The sequence below is a fragment of the Anticarsia gemmatalis genome, chromosome 7, assembly GCF_050436995.1.
Source record: "Anticarsia gemmatalis isolate Benzon Research Colony breed Stoneville strain chromosome 7, ilAntGemm2 primary, whole genome shotgun sequence".
NCBI lineage: Eukaryota > Metazoa > Arthropoda > Insecta > Lepidoptera > Erebidae > Anticarsia > Anticarsia gemmatalis.
Genome location: NC_134751.1, coordinates 4,293,470 through 4,313,858, shown reverse-complemented (window position 1 = coordinate 4,313,858; position 20,389 = coordinate 4,293,470). Strand labels below are relative to the sequence as shown.

The following is a 20,389-nucleotide window of genomic DNA, read 5'->3' as shown; positions in this document are numbered from 1 at the left end:
TAAGCAGCGTTAGACCGCAATGCTTGCGCAGGATCAATAAACCAAACAACTCGGTTGTGATTAAACGGTATAATATCAATAGATAGCGTACAAGGAGACTTATTCTACCTTAATAAACTATATGTACATCGCTATTAGGAACTAGCGTCATGTCTGCTTTTTGGCGCGTCTTCCCATCATCGCGCGGGAAAAATCTCTATGCCCCGAACCCAGCTGTCAAAGTCTATTGACAGATTGCGTTCGGAAACGTCACGAGTGAACGTGGGCGAATGAATTACGTCGCCACACCACCCCCCCACGGAGAAAGACAATTTAGTCTTTGAATTCTTTAAACCTAACTGTCCTGCCTGACCTTGTGGTGTAGGCTGGTTTAGATTTTTCTGCGGTAAGTGGCTGAGGTTTAGGTACATTTGCAATAGGTTTGAAGGGAACTGTAGGTGGCAATTCGGCGGTAGATGTGGATTGAGACTCAATGAAAGCTGGTTTGACTCTGTCCACACTTACTGTAACTTTTTTACCTTTTATATCGAGTGTTAGGGATTTGCCGTCGTTTGATCGTTCTAGTACTAAATATGGCCCGTTATAGGGGGGTTGCAACGCACGACGGACCGCGTCCTCTCTCAGATAGACGTGTGAAGAGGAATTCAACAGTTTAAACACGAAGGCAGCTGGAGTAGTATGTCGAGATGCAGGGATGGGTCTAATTTTTGACATATGGCGACGCAGTTTAACGACGAAATCAGTTGGGTCTTCGAAATTAACTGAACATGGATTTGGTACTAATATCTCCCCAGGTACACGTAAAGTTTCACCGTAGAGCATTTCGGCAACTGAGGCTTTAAGATCCTCCTTAAATACTGTTCTCATTCCTAAGAGAACTAATGGCAGAGCACTAAGCCATTCACCGTTGTGGCACATAATGGATGCTTTTAATTGCCTGTGCACTCGTTCGATGATTCCATTTGCTTGAGGGTGGTATGACGTAGTTCTTATTCGTTTTGTTGCAAAAGTTTGAAGCAATCTGCGAAACAGGTCGGATTCAAATTGAGTACCCTGATCTGTGGTGATGGTAGCTGGAACACCAAAACGGGAAATCCATTCTCTAACAAATGTTTCTGCTACTTCTTCGGCCGTTATGCCTTGCATGGGCCATACCTCGGGCCATCTACTGGCTCTGTCAATTGCTGTCAAACAATAGCGATAACCTTTACAAGGCGGCAAGGGTCCAATTATGTCAATATGAACGTGTTGGAAACGGCCAGAAGGAGTTTCAAAGTTAGCAAGGGGTGCAGAGTTATGTCTAGTTATTTTACTGCGTTGACATGCGTCACATGTGCGGGCCCACTCTCTACAGTCTTTGTTTATAGATGGCCAAACAAAGCGATCGGATATGAGACGAACAGTGGCTCGAATGCCTGGATGGCTTAACTGATGTAATTTGTTAAAAATCTGACGACGCATTTTAAGAGGAACATATGGACGAGTTTTTCCAGTCGAGATGTCGCAGAGCAAAGAAGTGCCGGATATGTTGACTCTCGCTATTTTAAGGCTGGAATTTGCCATGAGCTTATTCACTTCGTCATCTGTGTCCTGGGCCTTAGCAAGTTCTTCATATTCTTGCTCCAAGGCAATCGCCTCAACACGGGACATAGCATCAGCTACGATATTTTCGTCCCCTTTGATGTACTTAATGTCAGTCGTAAATTGACTGATAAAGGTAAGCTGGTTAAGTTGCGCTGGTGGAAGCTTTTCACGACGTTGTATAAAAGCGTATAGGAGTGGCTTGTGATCGGTGTAAATTGTTACATGTTGCACTTCAAGTATGTACCGAAAATGTTGAACGCTTTCGTATACTGCTAACAATTCCCGATAATATGCAGGCCACTGAGACTGACGAGGGGTCAATTTTTTACTAAAAAATGCGAGTGGTACCCATTGACCGTTTACAAATTGCTGAAGGCACGATCCGATATGAATGCTTGATGCGTCGGTGTATAAACCAAGCGGAGCTTCAGAAGAAGGATGATGCAGCAAGGTAGCTTCGGACAAACTTTTCTTACATTCATTGAAATTTTGTAGCAGCTCTGGAGTCCAGGGGTATGGCTTGGAGCCTTTACTGTTAGTGGATGTCAAAGTATCAATTAGTGGAGCTTGAAATTTTGCAGCTTGGGGTATAAATCGCCGATAGTAATTTATCATGCCCAGAAATCTACGCATACCTTGAACAGTTTCTGGGGGCTTAAAATCTAGAAGAGCTTGAATACGTTCCTTCGGTGGACGAGTGCCGTTAGAGCTAATGTGGTAGCCTAGAAATTGTACTTCTTTCGCGCCTATGACACACTTAGAAGAGTTAATGACAACTCCGTAGTCTTGAAGACGTTTGAAAAGAATGCGAAGGTGTTCTCTATGACAGGATTCATTTTTCGAATAGACAAGGATGTCATCAATATATGGAAAACAAAAATCAAGTCCCCGTGTGACCTCATCGATAAACCGCTGAAAGGTTTGACCAGCATTTCGTAGTCCGAAGGTCATGAAAGGAAATTCAAAGAGGCCAAATGGGGTGACGATGGCCGTCTTCGAAATATCATTCTCGTGAACAGGAATTTGATGGTAGGCTTTCACTAAATCGAGCGTGCTGAACACCGTTGCTCCAGTAAGGTTGTGCGCGAAATCATTGATGTGACGAACAGGATACTTGTCTGGAATGGTTCTCGCATTCAAAGCACGATAATCTCCACACGGGCGCCAGGTGTTGTCTTTTTTTAAAGTCATGTGTAATGGAGATGACCACGCGCTTTTAGAAGGTCTTGCTGTGCCACAACGAACCATATCCTCAAACTCTTTTTTAGCCGATACTAGTTTGTGGGGTGCTAAACGACGAGGACGGCATGATACAGGAGGTCCTTCAGTAGTGTTTATAAAATGTACTGTGTCGTGCTTAACTTCTCTAGGTAGCCCGGGTGGTCGAGTTATATCCGGGAACTCGGCGAGCATTGCAGCGAAATTTGAATCATTCACGACTATGGATTTAACGCTGGGCTGATCAACACTGGTACATGTAGCTGCTGAAGATAATTTTGTAGTGTTGTCGATTAACTTTTTGTTACGGCAATCAGGCAAAAGATGGTAATGAGAAAGGAAATCAGCACCTATTATTGCTCTTTGAACGTCAGCAACGACAAACTGCCAAACAAAATCTCGACGCAGCCCTAAATTAAGACAAATGGTTATGGTCCCAAAAGTTTTTATTCTGCTGCCATTTGCGGCGCTCAGCTCATACTCGGTATCTTCTCGACGGCGAGGAAGCCAGCTGTATGGATAGCAGCATAAATCGGAGCCCGTGTCAATGAGAAATTGACGTTTAGTTGTCTTGTCTGTTACGAAGAGACGGCCGCTAATCGAAGAGCAATCAGTCGCCGCCGCTACTGACTGCTTCTGGTGTTTTCCGCCGTCCAATTACATGGGGATATGCATTTAACAGCCCGTTTTCCAAAACGCCCGTGGTACCAACAAAACCTTTTCCTGGTTGGTGAAGAAGAACGCGAATATCTATTGTTGGATGAAGACCTACTACTAGGACGGCTTCGTCCTTGTGTGGACAGGGCATATACTTGCTTAGATAGTTCTTCAACTTTTGACATTAAATTCAATAATGTGTCAGCATGCGGAGTGATTGCAGCACAAACAGGACTAACTGGAGCTGAGAGTTCTACAATTTTGTCAGCTAGCTCTGCTAATTTGTCTAGTGCAAGTTCTGGCTGTGATGCAAGGATTGCCTGAATATTTTGAGGGAGGCGCCGCAACCACAACTGCCGCAGAATGCCTTGGTCTGAAAGGGAATCACCAGCTAACGATCGTAAGTGGCGTAAGAATTGTGTAGGTTTCCTATCACCCAACTCTTCGTCACTTAAAAGTTTACGGACTTTTTGTGCTTCTGACATAGACAACCGCTTAATAAGTTCTGTTTTTAATATTATGTATTGTTGACCTGCAGTTTGTGGCTGGGTGATAATATCTTCAATCTCACCAGCCAGCTTATGGTCAATTTGCCCTACAACATAGTTATATTTAGTCCTATCTGCAACAATTCCAGCAATTTCGAATTGAGCCTCAACTTGTGCAAACCAGACTGCAGGTTTGTCCGGCCAGAATGGAGGCAACCGAACTGACACCTTACAATTCTCAGACTTGTTTCTAGAGAGTGATTCTATTTCCTGCTCTAAAACAGCTTTTTCCGACAGCATTTTAATAACTTTATCTTCCAAAGCCTCAGCCATTATTCACTATGATATAATTATTTAGATGGGTTAGATATAGGTACTAGTATATACTTAATGTAATACTCCGTGGGGAGATGTTTGTGATTCTAACAGCAATCACCACCAAAATATTTAAATTAGAACTAATAACATGCTAATTAAATGTAAATAAGAGATATAAAATGTGTAAAACCAAAAAGTTAAAAGATAAAACAAACACCATGAAAGAACACAAAATAGGTACTTAGTGCGGAACACTATATGCAGACAAAGACATAACAGTATACACACTTATAAGCTAAACACTATAATACATCATGCATGAAATTAAACAGTTAACGAGCAAACATAACCCAATATGCAAATTGTAACAATGCAGTGTTAACAGTAATTATTAATTATTGTGGGTAAAGTTAATAAAGTCTTAAATCAAAGTCTAACTTCATAGGTCACACACTTTAGAAAGTAGCACTTGTTGCACATCTTGGCACAATAACTTCTGATCAAAAGTATCTATTGTTTGTGAAATTTCAAAACTTGTATTCTTCTTCTTTATCCAGAGATGAGAGTGCCAGGAGGTGGCAGTTAGTTATTAAGAAAGCCAGTACCTTGAAACTTGCAGAATGTAGACCGCTTCTCATTGAAATGGTGCATGCAATACGAACCAAACACCACGTGCAAATAGGCAAAGCAGGCGTTACACAAGAAGCAGCAGGCCGTGCACGGGAAAGTTGAACTCGTAGACAGGCAGTCAGCGTCAGGGGTCTTAACGCCGCAACACGTCGATCACGTCGGGGTCACCAGTTTGGCGGATACTTAATAAGCAGCGTTAGACCGCAATGCTTGCGCAGGATCAATAAACCAAACAACTCGGTTGTGATTAAACGGTATAATATCAATAGATAGCGTACAAGGAGACTTATTCTACCTTAATAAACTATATGTACATCGCTATTAGGAACTAGCGTCATGTCTGCTTTTTGGCGCGTCTTCCCATCATCGCGCGGGAAAAATCTCTATGCCCCGAACCCAGCTGTCAAAGTCTATTGACAGATTGCGTTCGGAAACGTCACGAGTGAACGTGGGCGAATGAATTACGTCGCCACACCGTATTACTGTTGCCGCTATAACAACAAACACTAAAAACAGAATTACAATACTTAAGGAGGCTCCCATACCACAAACGTGATTTTTTGGCCTTTTTATTTCGTTTTAAGTCGAAATAATAAAAATTGATTTACTAAGATACTTTTCTCACGCAACGGAGATTGGAAGCAGAAACACGTAATACATTGACAAGTAAGGTGGATATTGGACATGTGTAGTTAAAAATATATTGTTGCTTTATAATCGGCTTTGAACGAAGAAAAGTAAGGCAACAAAATATGAGGCTGTACAATAATCGACGAAAACGATTATTCGTTGAAATTTCGTTTGTTTCTTATCACAATTCTATCCATTATAAAATGTCGGCCGTACTATGATACAAAAATATCAGGCAAGTTTATTCGATTCTGCCTTCGCTGTGTCAAAATAGAAAAGAAAAAAAATCATAAAAGAACACCTTAAATACTCTACAAAATTTCGGTTTCACGAATCATAAGTAAGCCCTCCGATGCTTACTGATAAGATCTACGGATAAAAAACAAAATAAGTTTTAACGAATTATGACAGGAGACCTAAACAAACAAAAACGGCTAGCGTCAACAGAATCATACTATAACAACATGGAGAGCTAAACAAATAATCGGCTCAAAAGCACAATGAAGCCACTGAAATAATATGATAACACGTGCCGATTTTTTTAACCAGAATGTTTATTTTCTTAATTAATAATTTCGTTCTAAACTCATCATCAAAAATGAATAATCGTAGCCATCGGGAAGAGAATAGTAAAAGAGCGGATAAGGTTTTCTTTTATGTTATTACATCACAAAAAAAATCTATACTAATATTATAAAGCTGAAGAGTTTGTTTGTTTGTTTGTTTGAACGCGCTAATCTCAGGAACTACTGGTCCGATTTGAAAAATTTTTTCAGTGTTAGATAGTCCATTTATCGAGGAAGGTTATAGGTTATATATCATCACGCTACGACCAATAGGAGCAGAGTACCAGTGAAAAATGATACAAAAACGGGGAATAATTTTATGTGACGCAAGCGAAGTTGCGCGGGTCAGCTAGTCTTTACATAAAAAACAAAGCCGGTGTCGTGATTTCCTAAAATAGTAGTCGATCAATCGTTATTATAAATTTCTTGATAAAAATAGTTATAATGAAGTGCGTAAGAAGTGCTAAACAGTTTTTCAATGGGTTGTCATTCAAAAGTTGTCAAGAACTAGTTGGCTATTGATATAATAATAGCAGGAATTCAGCCCAAATTTTCAATTTTCAATCTTCAGGTAATTCATAACACAATCCTGACTTTTTTGACATAATATCAATTACAAGCTATCACCGATTTCAAAATATTATTACTACCTTACTAAAGTTAAAATATCGGATATAATTTGGAATAATCCCTGTCAAACTCAGGTAACCAAGACAGTGTACATTTAGCTAAGCTTAGTGAATATAATCCACTTTATCTTAGAACAGCTGAACACACACGGAGACGTGTAAAGTGGTCTAAGTAGGCAGCTTTAAGTGAGGAAAGCTTTCACATCGTGCCTAAGAACTTGATAGCCAGTATTATGGATATACATGGCGTAATGACGCCTAATACGTCACAGGATAATGCCTTCGTTTACACTTGAACAACAGAAACAGGGTTTTGAAAAAAGTATTTTTGTTGTTTTAAGTTTGTAGTGCGATTCTCTGCCGTCGTTACAGTGAAGCATTGTGTTTCATATTTAAAAGTACTTTAAAAATAGTTCCCATTGCGTCGATGATCAACTCAGGCGATGAAAAATATCATATTTGTTTTTTTGCATACATTAAACTTTGGTTGCTTAGCATATAAAGAAGTGACCGTCAAGCGGTACACATATTGACCTCCCACGTAGTTGAACAGCGCCTCTGACGGGCGTCGTTAGAACTATTTTGGCAGTAGATTCTTAATGTCAAACTTTCAATACTTGGCAGTAATGATTGCACAGAATCGCACTACAGTTCGCAAGCAAGATCGAGACCGGAGCCAAATCGTAAAATAAAGTTGCGATCGCAGTCTCGTGTCTTTTGAGGTAGAATTACTGCTTGATACGGTTTCATTATTACAAAATTGCCCTAAAAAACTTAATTTAAAAACCATTAACATTCGTTATCAAATTTTCATATTATTTGCTTTATCACAGGGTAGTAAAAATCGTATGTCGTAAAAACGAACCTCACGTTTCAGAGTTATTAAGTCAAATAATAATAAAATAAATCAAATAATGATATTTTATTATAAATTCGTGACTGTAAAATGTTTTACGCATTTTTATTCTACGACAAATGTGTTATAAAAATATTAGTTAAGTGAGGTTTGTGAATAGAATAACAATGTTGGCACCAAAGTTAATAATATTATCTAGAGCGAAAATATTTCAGAACTCTATTAGGTATGTTGGTCCATCTATTCATATAAACTCTATAGTCCAACAACTTAGTAGAGAGCCTTGGCATGCACGGTTTATCTGGTTAATAGCTCTGGTATTTAACGAGGTAGCTGTATCAAGAAAACCAACTTTAGCTTCATAAACTTGCAGGTCAATAATATTCTTATAATAATATTTTTAATTTTGCCTTGCGTACAAGGCTCTCCAATAAGATGTTCCACTAAAGCATAGAAGCAAAAAAAGATGTGAAAATGTAATAGTGTTTTACTTTTCTTTTTTTTTATTTCACATAATACGACGCATTTTTCTATACTAGGTACTACTGTAGGTATCATAATACGCGAGGTGCACTATATGTTTTTCTTATAGAGGTACAGTTTTCCAATACCTTCCCGACAACTATTACAATACAATATTTTCAAAAAACGCTAGTGCTTCTTAATAATTTTTTGTATTCTATTATATGCGATAGCTAAGTAAGAAACGGCATTTGATTGAAAGTGATATTTTTTAAAACAATGTTATTTTTGTAGGTTTTCATCCGTTGCGAGTCCGACAGTTAGTGTGAGTAAACCGGAGTATGTAAAACCGCTCAGAAAGATACCTGGACCGTCGACTCTACCAGTAATAGGGCAGCTACGACATTTTTTACCCGGAGGTAATATTTCTTAAATATCGTTATACTAAAATTCCTTTTAAAGTAACTCTGTTCGACTGTGTCACTTGCATGACTAAGCAGCTCAAATGATTGAGATTATTATAACACTATGAGATAACCTAATTATAATCAAAATTATCTTGTCTTGGTATTAAATATCAAAATATCTTGATCGTTGCACACTCAGCGGGTGCTATTATTTTCGTAAGTAAGGTTAACAAAACAATGAGGAAATTAAACGGTATATTAATGGAATTTTTCCATTTTACATGTAATAAAATTATTCACTCATCTGTCGGTTTCAGGTTCGCTGTACCAAGTAAAATCTCTGTGGGAAGAACTATTCAAATCGTATGGTCCTATCGTGCAATTGAACGTGCTATTTTTACCAAGAAGAATCATCCTTTATGATCCAGAGAGTATTGCTCAAGTAATCATTACTATAAATAAATAAATGAATAATATAATTATGTCCAAAAACTAGAGAAAGTAAAAGCCCGGCTATGCACGAAGAAAGTATAATTAATAATTCGATGTACACCCAAAATAAAGTAGTCGAAACAAAAAGGTAGCAGTCTGCTGCATAAGTCAGCGGCTGACTGACGTTTTAATTTCAAAATTTTGTATACCTCTGCAAACCTATACCAATACTTAGTTGTTGAAAAACATAATATGTCACCTCGGAAACTTTTGGGCTTGCTACATACAATCGGTTTGGCATTAATCGACCTAACCGTCGGTGGCAAAACCGAATATGTGTAGATGAATGATCGAAAAATTTGCCGCGTGATGATCGGACCTAAAGGCAGGCAAACAAGTGCAGTAGTTGATTTTCTTTTTCGAAAAATATTGCCGGAACGAACACGCCGAACCGAATATGTATGTAGCAAGCCTTATTATATGTTTTTTCAGATCGTACGCTCAGAAAATGAATACCCTGTTCGTCCTGGGTTAAGCGTAATGAAATATTACAGGACTGAACGTAAAGAGAAAACTAAAGATGATAAGCCGAATTTACTAGGCGTACTTCTAGAGTAAGTAATAAATGGCCGTGTATATGTATACCACACGGCCTTGTTAAACTGATCGAAGAAAAAAAAAATTTTGAAATGCCCCGCCACTAGGGCTTAATTACCCTTTAAATTAATAACTTAATTTATCTTAATTTTTTTTATTAAATTTTTTGTCTTATCACCAACTTTCTCATCATATGAATCTATTTGAGACCCCATCCGAGTATATTTGCAGACATTCGGTTTCCCCACTTTCACCCCCACAACTTTTAAACAGCCCAACCGATTTTCACCAAACTTGTCTAAAACGCTTGCACATGAGTCACCGTTAATACAAAAAAATTAATTGAAATCGCTGCAAATAGGGAGTTATGATGCCACAGACATACACACACACAAACAGACAGACACGTCAAACTTATAACACCCCTCTTTTTGCATCGGGGGTTAAAAATTTAACGCATGTACAGACAGACATGTCGGTTACTTTTACGTTTAATGCACCGGACCGATTGTGATGTCTGACATAGTTATTGATCTGTGATCCAACTTAGGCTACTCAATTCTTCCAAATTTAACCCCAAAACCCAGAAATTTATTATTTAAGCCTGAGGAGTTGATTGGACGAGTGAAATACGAACTCAAGTGTGGAACTAGATTCCATAAAATATGATTAATTTGCTTTAAATCCCAAGATGTGCATATTCTAGTGTTAAGTTTCGCATATTTTAATATGTTTTATTTTTGTTTTCAGGGAAGGAGAACGTTGGAAGCAATCCCGTACAGTTTTAAATCCTATAATGTTAAAACCCGATATTCCATCAAAATATGTAAAATCCCTTAACGATGTAGCTCAAGATATGGTGACGAGGTATTTCATTTATACCAACTTTCTCTCTTCAATATTTTGGGTTCCATAACTTAAGGAAATATTATTTTCTTCCTACACTATTGACTTAAAAAAATGTTTAATAAATGATCCGGTCGCAATAGATAATTTATAGCTAACTGTTCATAAGGCTCTACCTCCTTTCCGAGCTAGTGATAGATTCATTAATTGTAACGACTATCATAATAAGTGTCATCATTGGACCTTAATAAAAATATAATATTTGATCTTGGTTTTTTGAACAGAACACACCATAATTTGCTGCGTTTAAGAACTCAAATCGAAATAAACATCTTCTTTCAATTCATCAAAAAAATACTTTTACATGCTTCATACCCCACTGTTAGAAAAGACTATCCTTGAAATTTAGGATCCATTTATCCGTTTAACGTGTTTACTTAATGAAATTCAATAGTTCAAAACATTTTACAGGCTTAAATTTCTACGTGACGAAAATAACATGATACCAAACTTCGAACACGAAACGAAGTTATGGGGTTTAGAATCAAACGCTGCAGTAGCCATTGGGAAACGTCTCAGATGTTTTTCTGTAAATGAATTGGATTGCGCGGATCCTGTTATAACAGAACTTATTAAAGAAACAGTAGCAATATTGGAATTAACAGATGAATTGGAACGTAAACCCAGCCTTTGGAAATACTTTCCAACCAAAGACTTCAGGAAATTTATGCATGCCGCTGACAGGACTAATGAGTAAGTCAATTTTTTTTAATCCGTACCTACTCCTCAACTACGTTGACAAATAATGTACGTCAAATTTGCAACTATGCAATACATTGCAGCGTTGACGTAACGTAGCCGCGTAGTATATATCAGCTGAACCTTTTTTCAAAACTATGTTGGAGTCGGCTTCCAGTCTTATCGGATGCAGCTAGAATACCAGTGTTTTACATGGAGCGACTACCTATTCAACCTTTCGAAAAGACTGGTTGCCAGACTTTCAAGCTTCTGACTACTGTTAACGACTGTCAAAGATCTTCGTAAATGACAGCCGGGACCAACAATTTAACGTTCCTTCCGAAACACGGAGGAACTCGATATGTGTAAGATGGTCACCCATCCACAGAACAACCCCGGCAGGCGTGGTTTTACCTCAGAGATAAATCGGCGCGGCTGTTGTTAACTAAACCAAGAGTTTTGACATAACGTAGTAATAACAATAATCTAAGGAAGAGAACATTGTATAGCTTTCAAATAGTTGTCAACTAAGATACGTGATAGACGCTCAGATTAAGAGTTGAAGTGGTGGAAAGTGAAGTTGAAATCGCCGAAGAGCATCATCAATACAGAACAGTACAAATGCAATACAACACGCTTGTTAAACTAGAGAGGGTGAGCAGAGGCTTATGAAATACATACGTGTTGCCGTTTACAATGTAAATTGATGTATTAGGGAGCGAGTGTGGTGTGTGCCCATTCTCCTAGTTGTCTTTAGCTATTTATTGTTTTTTTTTAAATTAATACAAGATTATATTTCAGAATAACTAAGAATATAATAGTAAAAGTGAAAGAAGAACTCAAGACTAATAAAATATCTGAAGAAGAAAAAGGCATTTTGGAGAAATTATTGGAAACGGATGATGAATTCGCAGTAGTGTCGACTGTTGATAATCTACTCGCTGGCGTTGATACGGTTCTATATTTAATATTTATTATATCTATAATTTAACCAGCTTTTGGCACGTGGCTTTGCCCGAGTAGAATTCACCCCCCCCCCCCCCCCGCCTTGGGAGTTAGGGAGAAAAAGTAGTGCCTTTATACACTTCCTAAGGAATCTTTAAACCAAATTTCAACCTTCTCTCTTTTTACAACTCGTTGTTTTGGCTATGGGTTGACCATCAGTTAGTCAGTCAATCACTCAGTAATGGAAGGGTTTTGTATAAATTGAGAATTGCTTTCTAAATTATCCACAAAATGTGCAAATACTTGAAAAGTATTATTTTTGGGTGGTGTTATTTAGAGGATGTGTGCATTACGGGTATTTCCCTCGTTGGGTACCTATTTATATTCAAGAATTATTGAGAATCGATTCCGGTTTTTAATAACGAATAATAAAATTATTCAGTAATAATCAATATTAATATAAGACAAGCGCAGGATCATAAAAGATGGCGTACTGAGGGGGAGGCCTGTACTCAACAGTTGAAAAAAGTGGGCTGAAAAAATTCATAGAATATTCTTTTGCACTGTTACAGCAATCGGCATCCATAAATGCATTTTTGTATTTAATGGCTATGAATCCAGATAAACAGGACAAGCTGAGAAAAAAACTGAATACAAATCAATACAAGCCCTACTTCAGGGCCTGTCTTAAGGAGTCGATGAGACTTATACCAGCCGTCCCGATACTTGGTAGGATTACTTCTAAGGACTACGACATATTAGGATACAGGATCCCTAAAGGAGTAAGCACTTTATAGCATATACATACATAATATATTATTAAACGGGCTTGGGGGCGCTAATTAGCTTCATAGACAAAATTTCGGTAGCTTTTTGGTAATCATTACTCGTGGTAGGAAAGCTCCACCACGTAGCGATTTTCTACAGACCGTATTATCAAGTATAGAAAATTTGCTGCTACTGCATACAAAATTTGTCGATAACCAGGTAGTTAGTTGATAGTCGATAGTGAAGGGAAATCAAAATCAAATCATTTATTCATTTAGGTCAAATATTGACACTTATGATAGTCGTTACAATAACTGAATCTACCACTAGCTCGGATCCGCCTGGTTACATTGGCCGTGGCCGTGGCGTGGCAACTTGCAACAGTGATTTGATAAAGGTTGCTAGTGATCATAATACATCCAATATTTTCAGACAGAGGTAATAATGTGCCAAAAAGTTCTGGCCGTATCCGAGAAACACTTTGTTCGTGCCAAAGAGTTTATTCCGGAGAGATGGCTGGTGGACAGAGATCATCCATTGCATTATAAAAATGCACATCCTTTTGCCTATCTTCCCTTTGGATTTGGGATTCGTTCGTGTATAGGTACGTACATGTAACAAAAATCATACTTTCTCTCTCGTAGATCTGCGTGTAGACTGTTCAGTAGCGCGATTCTGAACAGTCTTTACTTTCGAATATCGAGAGTTTAACATTTAAAATATATTGCAAAAATAGTTTCTACGACGCCCGCTAGAGGCGCTGAACCGAATGTCATTGTCAAGAATTCCGGCGCAGATGTCTGTTATCACGCACTCGAGATTTTTCTGACTGTTGGTCATGAAGCACTGGAAATTTGGAGCTTCGTTAATACAAGCATTTGTTTTGTATGCTGCATGAGAATATCATAATAGCGAAAAATGGGTGTCTTCCTTCACTTTTGAGTGTAACGGGCGTTATCAATTAAATATTTTATTTTCAGGACTGCGAGTATCTAAATTCCAGTTGGAGATATTCCTTACTCATTTAATTGAGAACTTTATTTTCGAATGGAAGGGACCACCGGCTGAAATAAAGGAGTCCACTCTTAATTTTATTACGTCTCACAATTTTGTACTAAAAGATGTTGAAGAGAAGAAATGAATATTGTGCAAAGACCGACAAAGTAGAATGTTAAAATTAATGTAAACATAGAATAAAACCATAATTGTAGATAAGGTATATAATTCAAGAACGTACTTTGAAGTTATTTCGAAGAATGCTCTCGTTGTAAAATAAAACCATTTTTTTTAATTTTATTATAACAACATTTATTTATTAACAAATAAACATTTAAGATGGAAATAAGATAACTGATAAACGTAGATTAAAAATGACGTGTTGTAAGTATGGGACCTTTACCCAAAATTCCAAGAGGGTAAACTAACGAAACCACTTAACAAAAATATAAACCTTTCAAAATGTTATTATTACGTTTCAAAAACCATATTAATAACCATAATTCTAAGATCATCATATGTAACTGACTAAAATAAAGATTACCCAAATTCAACCATTTTTTTATTATCCCACACTACACTTGAATTATTTCCCCTATAATTCCAACGTTAACCAGATAAGATCACTGTTTCAATTTATCTAAAGTTAAAAAGGTCTAAAACACTACCGATGGAGTATCCACTATAATTTGTAATGCTAATCCTTTACATTTACCAAGCTAAGTATGCTGTAAATCTCGCTTGCTATCTTGCCCTGATACGAAATCCCACGGAACAATTCAGTAACAATTTCTAATGTTCGTGAAAGCTAAAGTTAGACTTTGAATAGGAAGATGCATATGGAAAGTTTGAACCAAATACGGGACCCGCTTGCATGGATGTGAATTTCGGAGATAATTGCTTGCAAACATTTGAACAAGTATTTACATCAATATACTGTATATTGATGTAAATACTTGTTCAAATGTTTGAATTGTATAATAAACTAGCTGACCCGCGCAACTTCGCTTGCGTCACCTAAGAGAATGGGTCAAAATTTTTCCCGTTTTTGTAACGTTTTTCGTTGCTGCTCAGCTCCTAATGACCGTAGCGTGATGTTATATAGCCTATAGCCTTCCTCGATAAATAAGCTATCTAACACTGAAATAATTTTTCAAATCGGACCAGTAGTTCCCGAGATTAGCGCGTTCAAACAAACAAACAAACAAACTCTTCAGCTTTATATATTTTATAATATTAGTATAGATAATACACTTCATTGTAGCTGGTTGTATCTATGTATAACACCTTCTACTTATGGGTTTATGATTTTAATTAATTTTGAAAATGTGACTTAAAAACGATCTGTCAAATTAGAAAGAAGTAGAAGTTTTCCACGACCAGTCTATTGATGTATGATTTTATTAAAGTCGTTTTAGTTCAAGAGCAAAAAATATTTTCAGTAACAGAAAAAATACAGACCTAGAACGTAAACATAATATTATGTGTAGCATAAAACTAGATACAAGAGTATGATGGTCCACAAGTGGATTCAGGTTAGGTTATAGAAACTGCAAGTAAAATCACCAAGTATCTTAGAGAAAAATCTGCCAATACTTTCCTTAATAGCCTTATATGATTGTTTAAAATGGAATCGCATTTATAATTCCTAATAACTTCCTCCTTACCAACGGAAAATATATCAACAAAATTAAATTACTCTTACGTAAAGTTGTCTGCCTTCAAAAGTTTTTCAATATCGTTCAGCCGAAGTTTAGTAAACAGATTCGTAGAACACAGTCACATCTTGACTATATACAGTATGAATACAAATTAGCTGTTCGTTTGATACTTAATATAACATCCTGTTTGGTTGAAACCTTATTTCCTTCAGAATATGAATAAAGATTTCATTAAAAGAAAAAGAGATATGTCTCACTTAAATTTAATATAGATAAAATTTTGTCCGCAATTTCGTCCAAGCAGGAAAAAAATCCCAGGGTAATCTTGTTTTTACACAGGCTATAAACTATCTGAGTTCTAAAGTTTATTAGGTAGTTATGTCTAATTCTTTTGAAACCGTAAAACCGGTTTGAAATCTACTGCAACGTAAAATTACCTCAAATAAAAACTACCAACAGTAGTTAAAAGTAGAAAAGCATCTAAGTGCAATTTCCTCTTGAAACGAGCGTAAACAAATAAACATCAGCGAAACACAAAACACCCATTAACCAGATGGCATTTCTAGAAAATTCTCAAAGGCTAGCATAATCCGTTTTCCTTCATACGTTCAGAAAAATGTCTCAGTTTTGAAGGAAAAGAGGCTTTTAGAGGCACTCACAAGCTGTGTCCATTACTGGCTAAAAGCACTCCTTTTGTTTCTACGTGTTAGTACGTATCTCGTTTGCTGTAAAACATTGACGGCCATTCAGAGGACGTCTTTGAGGTATCAAGTAAAGCAATTAGCGAGACACAGCGGTTTTAGAGCGTCCCCTTTGATGTTAAGTTTATACAAGTTGTGTAGAAGGAATTTTGGTAAATAGCATCGTAGTAAGTTCAACGTCTTTTCACTTACAATCTTTTAGATTATTTGTAAAGAAATCAGTAATGCCTTAGAGCAGTAGCGCGCACTTCAGCGCCTAATTATTTTTGGAGTATATTTTAACTGTCAAACTTTCGATACTCAATACCTCGATACCGATTACAGAGAACCGCGCTACAGAGGTTAAGCCATGGCTGCACAAAAATGTTGCTATTCACACGAGTCATGTTTCAGGTCTACGTATTGTGATTCGCAAAGATAGTGCCGTGTCTGACTGTTCTTTGTGTCCATTACTCAATTGTTCTGGATTTATCCTTTAAAAGAATAAAACAGATGTGTGATTGTAAATATCAACATCAATGTGCCTTCAACTGCGCGCGCGTAATTAGTATTTTTTTTTATTTTTCAAAACATATTTATAGTAGATCAACAGCGCAATACTCTACAGCCGGTACTTTGGAGTATCAAAAGTTTGACATTTAAAATGTACTGCCAAAATAGTTCCTACGACACCCGCAGAGGCGCTGATCAAATTTTCATGCAAATCTTCTCCATAGCTATCCGATCGATAGTGGTAGAGAATCGAGCTACAGTAACACATAAATTAACCATAATAAACAGCACTTCTCAAAGTCTATAACTAAAAGATATAGGAGCCAATACTTCGCTAACTTAGTGAACTATTACCAGCAATTTACTCACATAAGTCAGTTACGTTAGTTCGAGGAAAACTTCAACTGCAACTAGTTCATTGAATTAACTACACTTGTTTTGTTGTTGCTAAGGTTATTTGAAAAAGTAGGATAATTGAAGTATGATATCCATACTAATATTATAGAGACCAGAGTCTATCTATCTGTCTGTCTAGTACGCTTTCGGGGATCAACCTCTGAATCGATTTTGATGAGATATTAAATAGAGATATTTAAACAATCGGGTAAAATAAGTTAGTAAGTAAGATAAGTACACGGACTAGCTAGTAATTTATTTTGTCTTCCTTAATGATATTTACGGTAACGGTTCTGGAGGAAGACGAGTGTTTAAACCATTCGACTACCATTGATCTTTCTGAAGGTAAATATTCAAAATATTACTTTATTTTCAGCTAATATTCGTTAATTCTACTCGAAAACTTTTAAAATACAACCTCAAAAGCCTCCATTCGCCACAAAACCTTACAAAAACAAAACATTTCATATTTTTCGTCGCAAAACTCTGTTATAACGTCGGCTTATTTTTTGTTTCTGACCTCCAAATACACTAACAACGTAACAAAAGTTCCGCCTGGCGCTTCACAGTTTTTGATGTTATTACTACCTTGATAGTATTATCTCGAAACAATGTCTCTTATCGTACACAAGATGCTTATTAAGTTAGACAAAACCACTCCATATTTATTTTATAACTTGTTTAGTTATAAAATCCATACTAATATTATAAATGCGAAGGTAACTCTGTCTGTCTGTCTGCTACTCAATCACGCCTAAACTACTGAACCAATTTGCATGAAATTTGGTATGGAGATATTTTGATACCCAAGGAATAACATAGGCTATATATCATCACGCTACGACCAAAAGGAGCAGAGTACCAGTAATTAATGTTACAAAAACGGGGGAAAATTTCACACATTCTCTTATTGGACGCAAGCGAAGTTGCGCGGGTCAGCTAGTAGGCTATATATCTTTGTTACGTAGCGATAATTGAGAGCGTTTACAGTAATACTTAATGCTGAAGTAAATGTCCGATGCTCGGTTACTGCAGTACATTTTGCGGTTGTTTATCTATTCAATAGCGCTAAAACTCATATAAAAAGATGCTATTGAATAGATAAACTACCGCTAAATGAGCCTCAGAAACAGGGTACGAATGCTCGTTTTACCTACACTACTCTTTTGGACAAGCACACGTCAAAATATTAGTTCTTTACTTGTTTATTAATTTTAAGTACTTATTTTTCATTATTCTTTCAACACATAAAACTTTGTTTTATGAGCATTACGACCAAACACAACTAGCCACGAACAGACATAAAGTTCTAACAGGTACTTAGAAATGAGTGCAGTCTGCAAACATCGTTCACAGCTGTTCAAACCACATTAGTGTTGAATTTAACTTACGTCACTTAGGTGGGTACTTATATAATAGAATACTGGCCTATGATTAATAGTTATTTCCCTTTATGAATCTCCGTGCCTATGATTAATTTTCATAAATAATATTAGGAATGAATCCTACTAATATTACAAATGCGAAAGTTTGTGAGAATGTACATATGTATTTATAGATGTTTGTTACTCTTTCACGCAAATACTTCTGAACCGATTACGATGAAATTTGGTATATAGGTAGCTGAAGACCCAGAATAACACATGGGCTACTTTATATCCCGGATTTACTGAGGGATCGGGATTTACATGGGAATGGAAGTGGGCGTGGAACCCCACGCGGACGAATTCGGGGGCGGCCTCTAGTCAATTATATTATCAGATCACATAGGCGAGGTCTTGAAAAAAGTGACATATTTTTATGAATTATTTTTTAGCTTATTTTATACTTCGATGACTGCAGGTTTTAGTCTTTTGCCATATATATTTTTTTATGTACATTGTTTTTAGTATTACTTAGTTATTAGTGTAATTGGCGGGGCCATACTAATTATATAAATAAATAAATAATTGTTTATTCATCATAGTAGCTGATTACGATAACAGAAAGGCTCAGTATTTGTAACTTATTTAGTACTAGCTGACCCGTGCGGCTCCGCTCGCGTGAATGATTTTTTTTTACTAATACAAAGCTTAATTATTCCTAAACAACAAAATATGCTTTTTTTCACGAAAAATATTCTCAAAATTATTTATATCTCATATAACTCGCGTTAAAGCATGTCCGCCATTATAACTGTTGCCATGACAACGGAATTTTGTTAATTCAATGTCATTGTCATCTTGATTATTCGCGACTTCGGTGGCGAAACTTGAATTTTCCCGGGAAATGCGTGATTTTCCCGGGGTAAAAAGTAGCCTATGTCCTTTCTCGGGTATCAAACTATCTCCATACCAAATCTCATGCAAATTGGTTCGGTAGTTTAGGCGTGATTGAGTAGCAGACAGACAGACAGACAGACAGACAGAGTTACTTTCGCATTTATAATATTAGTATGGATTTACCCATAGGACCAAAGAGTCAAGAATAGTGTTGTGAACTTGGGAACAAAGTTTTCCTTCAAGAACTCTTAAGTGCAATTTCTTCCATATATTTGTAGATTTTAACTGTTATTTTAGGTTTTAAACTCTTGTCCTCGAGGCATACCACTTAATCTAAGCTGCTACTTTATATAAGCAGAAATGTCGTAAGCTGGATTAGTTTAAATTCTATTGATTTCCAGTATAGTTATAGTCCATTAGGTAAGAGTCTGAGAAGCTTGGAAAATTGCCAATGCTACACACAAAAAGATTTCTAAAAATCTCTTTACCGTGCCTGAAAACATTCTAAAATTCCGAATAAAACCGTGCCTGAAAACAGATCTACGAAGATTAAGTTTACTAGCCTCGATTGTAATGCTAAGTTAGTTTTCTTCGAAAAAATCAGGTTCGTACTTGAAATTTCCCCCGAGATCGTTTCTGCTCCGAATCCATCTTTCCATATTTCGGTATGGTAATGTATAACCCATTTCTCAACGTTCCTACTAATATCTAGGATATGAGTTTGAATATACTATGCTTTATATTAGTGACTAGCTGACCCGCGCAACTTCGCTTGCGTCACATAAAAGAGAATGCGTCATAATTTTCCCCAGTTTTTGTAACATTTATCGTTGCTACTCCACTCCTATTGGTCGTAGCGTGATGATATATAGTTTATAACCTTCCTCGATAAATGGGCTATCTAACACTGAAAGAATTTTTCAAATCGGACCAGTAGTTCTTGAGATTAGCGCGTTCAAACAAACAAACAAACTCTTCAGCTTTATAATATTAGTAAGTATTAGTAAGTATAGATTAAAGTGCCGTTGTGAATACTGTAGCGCGATTCTCTACAGTCAGTACTGTCGAGTATCGAATGACATTTAATTAAAATGTACTGCCAAAATAGTTC

General features: G+C 36.8%; 2 protein-coding genes across 2 annotated transcripts; one reads left to right on the top strand and one right to left on the bottom strand.

Annotated features, from left to right (window-relative positions):
* Positions 1-312: 312 nt before the first annotated feature.
* Positions 313-4,280, bottom strand: LOC142974195 (uncharacterized). Its single transcript, XM_076116358.1, has 5 exons — positions 4,031-4,280; positions 2,511-3,023; positions 2,220-2,330; positions 1,455-1,676; positions 313-1,184 (listed from the first exon to the last, which is right to left on the bottom strand). Exons 1-5 carry the CDS (start codon positions 4,278-4,280, stop codon positions 313-315), a joined length of 1,968 nt encoding a protein of 655 aa, XP_075972473.1.
* Positions 4,281-7,677: 3,397 nt separating this feature from the next.
* On the top strand, positions 7,678-14,307 carry LOC142974121 (cytochrome P450 CYP12A2-like). Its single transcript, XM_076116276.1, has 10 exons — positions 7,678-7,802; positions 8,333-8,457; positions 8,763-8,887; positions 9,370-9,491; positions 10,225-10,341; positions 10,792-11,073; positions 11,860-12,013; positions 12,576-12,785; positions 13,204-13,375; positions 13,752-14,307. The coding sequence occupies exons 1-10, from the start codon at positions 7,744-7,746 to the stop codon at positions 13,910-13,912; spliced, it is 1,527 nt and encodes a 508-aa protein (XP_075972391.1). The 5' UTR covers positions 7,678-7,743; the 3' UTR covers positions 13,913-14,307.
* The last annotated feature ends 6,082 nt before the right edge of the window (positions 14,308-20,389 follow it).

Bases quoted from the DNA above. Each gene is read 5' to 3' on its own strand.
- LOC142974195 (XM_076116358.1), bottom strand. From the start codon at position 4,280: ATGGCTGAGGCTTTGGAAGATAAAGTTATTAAAATGCTGTCGGAAAAA. The intron at 3,024-4,030 runs GTGAGATTGAAG...TTAAATCCATAG, and splicing joins AATTGACCATAAGCTGGCTG to TCGTGAATGATTCAAATTTC. The intron at 1,185-1,454 runs GTCAGATTTTTA...ATTGTTTGACAG, and splicing joins TGTTCCTCTTAAAATGCGTC to CAATTGACAGAGCCAGTAGA.
- LOC142974121 (XM_076116276.1), top strand. From the start codon at position 7,744: ATGTTGGCACCAAAGTTAATAATATTATCTAGAGCGAAAATATTTCAG. The intron at 8,888-9,369 runs GTAATCATTACT...ATGTTTTTTCAG, and splicing joins ATCCAGAGAGTATTGCTCAA to ATCGTACGCTCAGAAAATGA. The intron at 12,014-12,575 runs GTTCTATATTTA...GCACTGTTACAG, and splicing joins TACTCGCTGGCGTTGATACG to CAATCGGCATCCATAAATGC.